The sequence below is a fragment of the Cucurbita maxima genome, unplaced genomic scaffold (genome assembly GCF_002738345.1).
Source record: "Cucurbita maxima cultivar Rimu unplaced genomic scaffold, Cmax_1.0 Cma_Scf00035, whole genome shotgun sequence".
NCBI lineage: Eukaryota > Viridiplantae > Streptophyta > Magnoliopsida > Cucurbitales > Cucurbitaceae > Cucurbita > Cucurbita maxima.
The window spans coordinates 1,526,198-1,538,749 of record NW_019272051.1 but is presented as its reverse complement, the minus strand read 5'-3'; the positions used below and the strand labels follow the sequence as shown (position 1 = coordinate 1,538,749).

General features: G+C 33.7%; 2 protein-coding genes across 2 annotated transcripts; both read left to right on the top strand.

Moving 5' to 3' along the window:
* Positions 1–3,419: 3,419 nt before the first annotated feature.
* LOC111467942 (40S ribosomal protein S25-2-like) lies at positions 3,420–5,461 on the top strand. Its single transcript, XM_023113054.1, has 4 exons — positions 3,420–3,539; positions 3,623–3,697; positions 4,355–4,489; positions 5,166–5,461. The coding sequence occupies exons 1-4, from the start codon at positions 3,537–3,539 to the stop codon at positions 5,277–5,279; spliced, it is 327 nt and encodes a 108-aa protein (XP_022968822.1). The 5' UTR covers positions 3,420–3,536; the 3' UTR covers positions 5,280–5,461.
* A 1,514-nt stretch (positions 5,462–6,975) lies between these two features.
* LOC111467907 (transmembrane protein adipocyte-associated 1) lies at positions 6,976–11,469 on the top strand. Its single transcript, XM_023113002.1, has 6 exons — positions 6,976–7,456; positions 9,358–9,549; positions 10,005–10,167; positions 10,250–10,352; positions 10,936–11,017; positions 11,113–11,469. Exons 1-6 carry the CDS (start codon positions 7,154–7,156, stop codon positions 11,188–11,190), a joined length of 921 nt encoding a protein of 306 aa, XP_022968770.1. The 5' UTR covers positions 6,976–7,153; the 3' UTR covers positions 11,191–11,469.
* Positions 11,470–12,552: the final 1,083 nt, after the last annotated feature.

Genomic DNA, 12,552 nt, shown 5'->3' with positions numbered 1-12,552 from the left:
GATACTAATTCTTGTGGAACTAGCACGTTATGGAAGCACTTAAAAAATCAGTGTAGGAAGTACACATATAAGTTGGAGGACAAAGAACAAACCACTCTAAGTTTTCAACATTCAATAGATGGAAAGGGTGGTAGTAATATTGTTACTTCATTATTTAGTCAAACAAGATGTAGAACAGCATGTGCCAAGATGATAATTATGGATGAATTATCATTTAAGTTTGTAGAGAATGAGGGTTTCAAATTGTTTTTAGTATTGCATGTCCTAAGTTTGACCCTCCGTCAAGAGTAACCATTGTTAGAGATATATTTCAGCTCTATGAAGAAAAAAAAAAGTTGAAAGATTTTTTAGTCGGTCATTCCAAGAGGGTTTGTCTTACCACTGACACATGGACTTCGTTGCAAAACATTAATTACATGGTAATCACCACACATTTTATTGATTCAGAATGGAATTTGCATAAGAGAATTCTCAACTTTTGTCAAGTTGCTAACCACAAGGGAGAGACTATTGGCAAAATTATTGAGAGTTGTTTATTGAAATGGAGATTCGATATGGTTTTCTCTATCACAGTCGTTAATGCAAGTTCCAATGATATAGCTATTTCATATATTATGAGAAGGCTTAGAAGTTGGAATTCACTTGTCTTAGATGGAGAAATATTACACATGAGGTGTTGTGCTCACATAATTAATTTGATTGTGAATGAAGGACTTAAAGAAATGCATGACTCCATTTCTAGTGTTCGTAATGCCGTGAGGTATGTTAGATCATCCCTCAAGAGATTGACAAAATTTAAAGACTGTGTTGAACAAGAAAAAATTAAATGTAAAGCACTTGTTTGTTTGGATGTGACGACTCGATGGAATTCCACTTATTTGATGCTTGACTGGAAACAAAAGAATAGGGCCACCAACCATTGATGATTGAAAAAATGTTGCACTATTTGTAAAGTTTTGGAAGGTTTCCTATGATGTCACTGCGAAGATAAGTGGTTCTTTATATGTGACTTCTAATTCTTATTTTCATGAACTTTGGGGTATTCGAGAACTTTTAATTCAGTGGAGTACAAATGTGAACTCTGTTTTAAGTAACATGAATTCAAATATGAAAGTTAAGTATGACAAATATTAGGGCTGAGTGGAAAGAATTAATAAGTTGATATTCATAGCAGTGGTACTCGATCCTCGTTACAAATTGGATTACATATCATTTTACTTTTCAAATATTTATGAAGATGCTATGGCTTAAGTGATGGTGGATGACATAAAGAATTATTTAATTCGTTTGTATGATTACTACAAGTTTTATGATAATGCTCAAGATCATCATCAATCTGAATCAACACTCACTTCTAAGTCCATGAGTATGGAGATGAACACAATTGATGAAGAGAATTTGAGTGATTCAATATTAGTATTATCAAGATACAAACGAAGAATAGAAGAGCAACATTCACTCGAGTTAAAGAATGATGTAGATCGATATTTATCTGACCCTAGTGAAGAACTTGATGATAATTTTAATGTTTTGGCATGGTGGAAAGCAAATGAGTTTAAGTATAAAGTTTTATCGAAAATTGCCCAAGATGTTTTGGCGGTTCCAATGTCGACTGTATCTTTTGAATCAGCATTTAGTACGAGTGAGAGTATTCTTGATTCTTTTAGGAGTTCTTTGACACCTAAAACAATGGAAGCTCTCATATGTATACAAAATTGGATCGGTAGAAAATCCGTATTGTTAAGATTGAGACAGGTAACTCCAATCTATTTATTGTTTATTTGTTAAGATGTATTATGTATTGTTATATCATAATTTATATTTTATTTTTCAGATGATTTAAGACCTTCAAGTTCCACCAAAATATTTGAAGTTATACTGTGCTTTATCTAAACAATCTTAAAACGGTACTAACTTTCAAGATGCTATTTTTTTTTTGTAGGAATTAAGAATGCAAGAGAGGGTTGGAAAATTTAAAATTTTTAAATATTTTGTTGAATGTTGTAACTTTTGAATTAATTCATTCAATATTCTTTATATGGTGAATTTTTAGGCATTTTGTTGAATGATTAATTCATTGAATATTCTTCATTGCATATTCTTTATATATTTGTAGGTGATAATATGGATGCAATACAGAGTTTGATATTTTTGATCTACAACTTCAAGTAGTAATTGTTTTATCATTTTAGGTCATACAAATTAAATTTTTTAAATTTTTTTTAGACCAACCCGAACCCAACCCGAAAATAGATGGTTGGGTTGGAAAATTTTTTGGGTTGGGTTGGGTTATTAATCCAACCAACTCAAACTTTTGGGTTGGGTCAAAAAAAATCCTCCAACCTAACCCAACTCAACCCAGACCATGTACACCCCTAGCTAGAGGGCCTAAAGTATTATAAAAATAAAAGAAAAATATAGATGGTAATAGTTGCAACATTAGAATTTATAATTACTTAGCCTCAATTTTATAACAAAATTTTTAAATAAATTGAAATTATTTTTTTATGGATGCAATTTTGTATTTACTATTTTAGTGTTAAAGAATTTCTAAAACAATAAAGAATTCTCTCGTACTAAATATTGATCAAGAAGCTATAATAAACACTAAAACGGTCCAAATATTTTGGACAACCTTTGATAAAACTAGATATTTAAATTTATTTACTTTCCACCCAAGTTCGATGAGAAAAATGATAGATGAAAAATAAAAATTATTTAAATATATATATAATCTATGAACATTGAATACTATGTGCATTTATTTTAAAATATCTAAAATGTATATATAAATCATAATTAATAAATCTATCATAAATCATATTATTAAATTAAATGATTATTTGTTAGAAACACGTGAAATAGTTATATATTAATTTTTTCATATTATAATTAATATGTTTTAAAATAATATGAAATATTAAAATATTTTTAAAATATTTATAATAAAATAAAATTAGGAACTAAAACTAATAAAATAAAATATTATGATATTTTAAAAAGTATATATATAAAAGAAGCTAAAAATAATAATATTTATAAAAAGAATTAAACAAAATAATAAGAATAACTTTGTTAGGGTAGAACTAGCGTAAGTAGTTTAGTTCAGAAAAATGAACCCAACCCAAAAGCTAATCAACTCAACCTAACTTTTATAGTTCGGGTTAGGTTGGTCTGGGTTGTCAGGAACCCAACCTAAAAGCTAATCAATCCAACCTAATTCTTATAGTTCGGGTTGGGTTGGTCCGGGTTCTCGGGAACTCAACCCAAAAGCTAATCAACCCAATCTAATCTTTATAGTTCGAGTTGGATTGGTCCAAGTTGTCGGGTTGAATGTACACTTGTCCAGGTACTTTTTCATTCAAATTGGGCCGATATCTTGTTTATGAAGCCCATATTATAAATACCGAAACCCTAGTTGTTAGTGAAGGCTAGCTATAAACCATCGCTAAATTCATTCCGCGTGTCTCGTCTCTTTCCTTCTGCAGCGGCATCTTCTTCAGCTCAACCAACTCCGGCGGTGCAACTTTGATACGATGGTAAAATTTCGGTCTACTTTTTTTATTTTTGGTATCTGGTTTTACAGTTTGGTGTTTTATTCTTTTTGTTTTGATTAATCTAGGCGCCGAAGAAGGATAAAGCTCCTCCACCGTCTTCCAAGCCTGCTAAATCTGGCGGAGGGAAGCAGAAGAAGAAGGTCACATTCTTCAAACTATATATTTTACTTTATTTAAATTCGTAGCTGTATTATAGTAGGTGAACTGTATTTCGAATCATGCCGGAGTTATTGTTAGGAATGAGGTTATTTCAACTCTTTATTGAAGTATTTGGTTCTCCGACTATTTCTCTGTTACAAGTGGTGTAGATCTTGTTTTTTTATGTTTGGATATTGCTGAGGTTATTTTTGGGAATGAGATTGTTTCTCTTCCTTGTCTCAATTTGTCAGATTTCGAAGTTTAATTGCATGTCTAATCCCTCCTCAAGGTGCCCTCGAGGCCTAAATCTCAAACGATTTTGAAAATATTATAGATTGTTGTTTAGATGCATCTATGATACTATGATGTCTTATGTGGAAAAGGCTTCTATCACTTCTACTAAATTTTTGTTTTGTATTAAACTTTATGTGGACAATCATGATACTTCGAAGAAACTAAAAATGAGGAAAATTAGTGCTCTGGTGCTCATGAACTTGTAATTTTGGTTTTCGGTTCGTTTTTGGAAACCAAAATCGCGATTGTGATTTCATGGTAGAATATCTTGTGCTAATTAGATTTCTTGTGAACTGTAAAATTTTGATTCTAAATGCTAAGATTGTGCAGTTTTCTCATTTTTATTTTGTTTGTTCATACAACAGAAGTGGAGCAAGGGAAAGCAAAAGGAGAAGGTCAACAACATGGTTTTGTTTGATCAAGGAACATATGACAAACTTCTCGTTGAAGTTCCCAAGTACAAGCTTGTCACTCCTTCAATCTTGTCCGATAGGTTGAGGGTACGTTTTTAAACCTCGTCTCTTCCATAATATAGAATTTTTTCAATGATTTTTCTTGCTTGCATACTCCTTCACTATGATTTAATTCTAGTTATTTGTCACTTATGACCTTGATACGATCAATATCTATCCTTTTTCATTCTAACCTATGTTTAAGACATTCAATCCATTCATTCTAAGATGCACACTTTAAAAACATTGTGCTAGCACTTGTTCCACACAGATCAAACACTTGTTAGCCCAATGGATATGTGCTACAACACTGGTTTGACCAAATCATCATGCTCGTCCAACATTTATTAGATAATTGAACATTTGTTAAGTAAATTAAATCGACACATAATAATATATAACCAATAATAAATTCGTAACATACAAATGAACAAACCTAACAACTTCGAATTTTCTTCTGACATGAATATGATATATTTTTAGAAAGTGTGTATTTTATTAATCATTTTATAGACATGTCCTATATTTTCTGAAAATGGTGACATTGTGTACATGTCCGTATCTGTGTCTTTTAGCATTCAATTTACTAGTGAACTCTGTTTATTCTGAACTCCCTATATCATATCTATAAATATAGGAAACCCCATGATTTCTTTTTACGAGTTCGCACTCTTGAAATAAAAAAGAACTTCAGAGTTCTTCTGTATTCGTGTTAAATTTTCAGATCAATGGATCTCTTGCACGAAGAGCAATCAAGGATTTGATGGCCAGAGGTCTCATCAGAATGGTCTCTGCACATGGCAGTCAGGAGATTTACACAAGGGCCACCAATACCTAAAATTCCTTCAATCTTTAGAGTTGCCTGCCATGAATTAGCGTCGTTACTCTAGTTTTTGCTTCTTTGTTTCAATGTCTCCTTTAGATGGATGCTATAATTTTGCAATTTTTGTCTGACGATATCTTCCATGTTAATCACTACTTTTAATATTTATCAAGTTTCCAAACATTCTATTTTGAATCTGCACTCTAAACTTGTCATTAGACTTTGAAATATTTGAAACACAATTAAAAAGGTTGCTCTGTTTGGTTGTTCTTAGAACATGTTTATAAGGGCTGTTTGTTGATCCCTTGTTTTGGCTTCTTATTTACTGAATATATGAGATTGCTAACAAAATGTCATGGATGGCTCGATTGTTGCCTTTGCTGTTTGGCTGCCCTCCGGCCGACCTTTGTTGCGGCGTGCTGACTACAATTATTCGTTGACTGCTGTTGTTGGTTAAATAAATAAAATATATTTTAAGAATATTTTTAAATTTTTTGAAGTTTCAATAATTTTTTTAAATTATAAAAAACTTACAAAAAGTAAATTTAAGTAAAATATTCCTCAACTACTAATTTGGTTTAAAAATTACTATTTGCCCGGTATTTTTATACTCTCTCGTACTAATATTTTGACGGGATTCTATATTATTTTAAATTATTGATATGAAACCTACTGTTAGCAAATATTGTCTATTTTAGCCCTTTATGTATCTTTGTTAATATTGTCTATTTTAGCCCTTTATGTATCTTCGTTAGTCTCACAGGAGGGAACACCCTTAAAAGAAATGTAGAAATGTTATGTTCTATTGTGATCTTACAATCCACTCCCCCTCATCGAGAAATAGAACTGACTAATCCTAAGGCAAAGGAGCGAGAAACTCAACGCCACTATTCTTGAACAACTTGGAATTGGGCCTTCCTTCTTTTCGCACTATTACGGATACGAAAAATGAAAATAATGGGCAAAATTGGATTCAATTGTCAACTGCTCCTATTGTAAATAGGATTGACTACGGATTCGAGCCATAGCACACGGTTTCATAAAACCGTACGATTTTCCCGATCTAAATAAAGCAAGTTTTACATGAAGAAGATTTGGCTCAACATGTTCTATTTGATACGGGTAGGAAAAGAACCCAACTCGGTATTATTAAAAAAATAGAGAAATCAGAACCCAGAGGGTTGTCGGGCTCTGATACCATTTGGAATCGTTCAAGCCCATTGCAACAAAATAAAAATATAAAAATATTTTTATAAAAGTAGCATTCAACAAAATACATTCCCTAAATGCTTTTCTGGATATTCCTTAATGTCCCGGCTATTCACGAGACGTGAGAAGCAGATGAATAATCATCCGCTTCCGGAAGAAATCGAAGAATTTCTCGAGAATCCTAGAAGATCCATTCGTTCTTTTTTCTATGACAGATGACCAGAACTTCATATGGGTTCGAATCTTATTGAGAGGTTCATTAGAGATCAGAAATTGTTGAAGAATAACAATATGTTTCTTTTGTCACTTCCAGGCGATCGGAAAATAAAGAAATAGTTAATATATTCAGGATAATTACGTATTTACACAATACTGTCTGAATTAAATACAATTAAATTAGAATATTATTTAAAAAATTTAAATGGTAAAATATTTTTAAAATAAAATACAAAATATAAAAATATTTTTATCAATTTAAATAAAATAAATGGAAAGGTTTAGGACGGAGAGACGGCGACGTATATTGCCCAAAGGCCGCTGCCCGCAACATCCATTTCTCTCCAACAATATTTTCCAATTCATCTCTTCATTTTTCAAATCTCGAATCCATAATTCTCCTTTTTTTTTTCCATTTCCCGCTGTTCTTCTTGTAATTTCCTTCGATTTGAACCAAAAAAGTTATGGAAATTCCAACAGATCGAGGTTCAGAACCCCTGCTTCCGATCCCTGTTTCGACGACTTCGAACTCAACCCTAGACCATGTGAATTCTACTCCCACTGCCTACAGTTGGCTATTCGAGTGCCATGGATTTTGGTACAAACTGTTTCTGATTGTCCCCAGTTTGCTATTCGTTCTGTACTTGGCATTTCGGGCGAGAAAGAGCTTGTCCAAGCTCTCCAATGGTCGCTCTTATATCATAGTTGCATATTACGGGACTCTCTGGATCGTTACCTTGCTCAACTTCGCTTGGTGCATGTTTCAGGTTCTTTCATTTTATTAACTTTTTCTTCGGGGAATGAGATCTCCAAGAACCCCTGTAGTATTGAACAATGAAATCTTAGCTTCTGTAATGGCGATGGGGGAGTCTTTTCTTTATCAAATGTATGCATAGAATTTGGAATTCGGTTCTGCAATTGTGTGCTCCATTTTTGAGCTTTAGATATCATTATGCTGCTTCCGTGTGCTGATAAGTTTAGGTTCTATGGCAGTATGTGGTAAATGCAATAGGAAACTTTAGGGATATAATGCTTTTCCTTGAATCTTGCCCCCTTTAAGTAATTGCTTCAAATTTGGACGGTTTGGTTTTTAATTCTCCTAGAGTGGGCGTGTGAATTGCATTTTGTGAATTTGTGAGGCTTTCGCAAGAAATGGGTTGTTGAGGATTGTTGGAAGGGAGTTCTACATTGGCTAATATAAGGAATGATCATGAGTTTATAAATAAGGAATATATCTCCATTGGTATGAGGCATTTTGAGGAAGCCCGAGCTTCTGCTCAAAGGAGACAATATTATACCATTGTGTAGAGTCGTGATTCTTAACATGGGTATGTTATTTGAAACTTATTGTATCGTTCTAAAACTTCAATTTCTTAAATGGAAAGTTCCGTATTTGTTTCGTAAAATCTTGATAGACCCCGAATTATAAATATGTATCAATAGAAAGATAGCGAGAGGAGCTGAAGAGGCTAAGAAATGAGCGAGCGAATATGTGATGAGTGGTGGAACCCATGGAAATATTTGTTGATCAGCAGGGTTGCGTTAGTAGATTCTGTAGTAGATATATATATATGCAAAGAGTGTAGAGGGAAGCGTCGTTTTGACTATCAATTAGTGGGTTCTAGAGAGGCGGAAAGATAGCAAGAGGAGCTGAAGAGGCTAAGAAATGAGCGAGCGAATATGTGATTAGTGGTGGAACCCATGGAAATATTTGTTGGGCAGCAGGGTTGCGTTAGTAGATTCTGTAGTAGATATATAAATGCAAAGAGTGTAGAGGGAAGCGTCGTCTTGACTATCGATTACTGGGTTCTAGAGAGGTGGGAAAGGTAGCGAGAGGAGCTGAAGAGGCTAAAAAATGAGCGAGCGAATATGTGATTAGTGGTGGAACCCATGGAAATATTTGTTGGTCAGCAGGGTTGCGTTAGTAGGTTCTCTAGTAGATATATATGCAAAGAGTATAGAGGGAGGCGTCGTTTTAACTATCGATTTGTGGGTTCTATAGAGGCGGGAGCTCGCAAAATCTCCCTTAGCTTGTAAGTTCGTAACTCGGATTATCAATGCAGAATTAATTCCATTCTTCTGGTTCCATCAAATCTTTCCCACTTTTAATTTTGGTAATACTATCGTGTCTCTTTTGTATGTCAAACTAAAGCTAAATTTGAATTTTCTCAAAACTATTCAAGGATTAGTATATGATAGAAAGCAAAAAGATATCTAGAATATATATAGATAGCTACATAATGTGTGGTTTAGAAATGGTTACAACGTTTATTTTACATTTATTTATCCAATATCCTCTACCATTTCTATTTTCATATCATTTCAGTACCTAAATTCTGGCTGCTTGACTCCTCTTCCCGTGACCGCCGTGTTTTTTGTCAATATTTTAGTGTGAATCTGTGACCCCACCCATATCTATATGTCTCTCATTTTCCTCCATAAATGCTGGTTGCTTGATTCCTGTGTTCTTGTCCTCTGTCATGTTGTTATATACATTTTCATGTGAATCTTACTATGATGTAAGCTGTGACTGGAGCACAGTGTTTGTAATTACTGTGTCCAGATACTCAAGCCAAGTTCCAATATCATCCATTGGATTACAATTACCAATTAATTCAATTCTGTAGTTTGATTTGTCTGATAATCATTACCAACTTGGATTAAACAGGCATGGGAATGCACCTCTGGGAAAGAATTAGCATGGAATATCTTGTCCTTATCCACGACATCGGGAATGCTATTCTTGGAAGTCAGTTTGTTGGCCTTTTTATATCAAGGAAATCATGTGGGCAGCGTAGAAGCCCTCGCACGAACTTTCATCGTGTCAGGAATTTTTGTTGGCCTGGACTTGATTCTGAAGGTATATCCAAGAAAATACTCCCAAATGACTCCTTTTCAGGTGCCTCTAGGTCTGCCCCTGGAGAACATTCTGATAGAAAAGCAAAAGTTTGATGTTTTAAAAAGGAGAAAACCAGCTGAAAATTAGACGTGTTTTTAATTTGAGATACATACGCTTAGTACGTATACAGTGACTAGTTTTAATTGAATATCCATTTACATAATTTTTAGAGATGGATTAATTGTAGGTACATTTATGTTCGGGTGCATCGGATGGAAGTTAATATAGGGTCTAGATATTTCATTTCGAGTTCTATATATACATAGGATTTCTTTGCAGTGTTTAAAGTGTTTGGATGTTCGATTATGTTTTTCAAGTACACAATTTTTTTGGAGGGCTGTATAACGTGTGGAACGATTCTTCTTACGTTACTGATTCATTCTTGCCTTGCCTTTGTTTGTTCATTCCTTTTTTAGGCAATTTATTTGTTTGGGTTCGGAGTTCCATTATTCATTTTAAGTGACGACAGTAAGCATCGAACAAAGTGGAACTTGTGGGTCGTCCACCGTCTGTTGATTACTGCAGCGTATGGTTTTATATTGTTCATGTACCATTCAAGCCATAGAGAGAAATTACCAGGTATAATATCTTTCCTCTGTATGCATCAATGAACTGTATTATCTTGCAGTGAGTTTTCACTCTTTTATCAATTCTTCTGCAGCAAGACCTGCTTTCTACAGATACGTCGTTATCATGTCGTCTTTGAACGCATTGGCACTCTTTGCTTGCGGGATCGCTGGAAATGGAGCTGGTTTTGGCTATTGGTAAGGGCAGCATGATTAAATCCTCCATTGTGCTTAGTTTGATTTTAATTTGGTCTTTACGGTTTTGGTTAAATCTCCCAAAGTTGTTGGAAGGGTCGGAATTGGCTCCAAAATTTGAGAGAACTCTGCATTTTTTCAGCAAGTGTTCAAGTTTTTACTCGGGTTAAACTATTACATTTGGGATAATACACGCAACACACGTTGCGTGGTAACTCATTGTCACTCATGGCCGCTTTCTCCCATTCAAAGAAAAGTAAACACTACTTGATTATTTAGTTTGAGCATAACTCAACTAGTTAAGACATGTATCCTCGATCAATAGGTCAGAAGTTTGAACTCAAATGTTAATACACACACCACACGTTGCATGGTAGCTCATTGTCTCTCATGGCTGCTTTCTCCCGTTCGAAGAAATGTAGACACTACTTGATTATTTAATTTGAGCATAACTCAACTAGTTAAGACATGTATCCTCGATCAATAGGTCAGAAGTTTGAACTCGAATGTAATTTAACCTCTTTGTAATATCTACTAGATTCGAGCTGGTCATTTTGATGGTATATCATGTTTGTTTTTGTCCCAGGTTGTATGGTGCCACTGTCGTCTGTTATCATGCCTTCTATCTTCCCCTTCTATATGAACATTTTCTTGCCGACTTCTTCCAGGTTGTTTCACCATATCATTCTACCTTCACAGTTATTTCCGCTATTTTTCGATCAAAAGGACGTTTGTAATCTCGAGATCTGTATTGCTTTTTCAGGAGGACGATTTGCATTTGGAGAACGTATACTATTCGGAGATGAAGGATGCTGGTTTCTTTGACACTGACTGGGAGTGAGGATGGCGATTCCATACGTAACGAAAGAGCTTCGTTGCTTATGTATGTAAATTTACTCGAACATATATATTAACGGTGTTGCAAGATGCAGGTATGAATTTGGAGTGAGATTTCTGTCTCTACTGATCAGATCAATCTTATAGTCTTCACTGTTCTTGAAATCCTGCATCTTTCTTTACAAGAATGTGTGTTTGTGTTTATCTGAGGATTCTCATATGGTAGATCTGTAAATAAATTGCTATTAGCAGCAAAAATAAACAGATAGGATTGGGATATCAATTTGGTTCATTCAAGCTTAGAGTTTAAATGGGTCGTCCTATACTCTTAAAATCTCTATTTGTGAGATCCCAGTTGAACGTAACATTTTTTTATAACGATGTCGAAACTTCCTCGTAATTTTAAAAACTGAGGGGAAGCTTGATAGGGAAAGCCAAAATACGATAATATCTGCTAGCGGTGAGATCCCATGTTGAACGGAGCATTTTTTTATAAGGATGTGGAAACCTCCCTGTAGTTTTAAAAACCGAGGGGAAGCTTGAGAGAGAAAGTCTAAAAATGACAATATCTATTAATTGTGAGCTTGTCTTGTTACAGATTTGACAAGCGTTTTTTCCTTTTGTTTTATTTTAAATGGAACATTCTCGTGTACCAAAAATTTATAAATATTTGTATATTAAAATGGGTTAAAAGTCGAATGTGATTTGTTTTCGCTGATATCTATGTCTAACCATTGAAAATATCAACTTTTAAGTATTATAAATATCAATAAATGAAATGTCCGAGAAATTTATATTAAATTCATTTTTTAAAGAATTTATTAAATATTCCTAAAACATTAATTTTTCCGACCGTTTAATAGGAGTATTCATGGGTTGGGTCGGGCGGTCGGGTTGAGAATCAAAACAAGTAAAAAGGTGGTAGGAACTAGAATGAACAGTGCAGTAGTAATAACTCGAGATTTAACCCCACAGAGATAATAAATATTTCGCTTGTAAATTCAACGGGCTGCATTGCATCTAGATGATATCGAATCGTATTACAATATCATGAATAACAATATCGGAGCTATCAAATTGATTCATCATCGAGAATTAAATAATATAACATAGGAAGAACTTTAATCCATAACGAATTCAAACAAAATGGGATTTGTGATACAATCAAGAATTTATGTACTTTTTTAATTTCTAATTTTTTTGCCTTCTTTCTTTTCTATAATCTACTTTCGTCTCTATTAAATAATGAATCTAACTCAAGTTGGTTTGAGTTGTTCGGGTTATTTATTCAAAATTTTTATTTTAATAAAAAGTAAAACGTTACTTTGTATTATTTATTTATTTATTAAATAAATTTAATTTTAGA

Bases quoted from the DNA above. Each gene is read 5' to 3' on its own strand.
- LOC111467907 (XM_023113002.1), top strand. From the start codon at position 7,154: ATGGAAATTCCAACAGATCGAGGTTCAGAACCCCTGCTTCCGATCCCT. The intron at 7,457-9,357 runs GTTCTTTCATTT...TGGATTAAACAG, and splicing joins TCGCTTGGTGCATGTTTCAG to GCATGGGAATGCACCTCTGG. The intron at 9,550-10,004 runs GTATATCCAAGA...TTCCTTTTTTAG, and splicing joins GCCTGGACTTGATTCTGAAG to GCAATTTATTTGTTTGGGTT.
- LOC111467942 (XM_023113054.1), top strand. The intron at 3,698-4,354 runs GTCACATTCTTC...TTCATACAACAG, and splicing joins GAGGGAAGCAGAAGAAGAAG to AAGTGGAGCAAGGGAAAGCA. The intron at 4,490-5,165 runs GTACGTTTTTAA...TTAAATTTTCAG, and splicing joins TCTTGTCCGATAGGTTGAGG to ATCAATGGATCTCTTGCACG.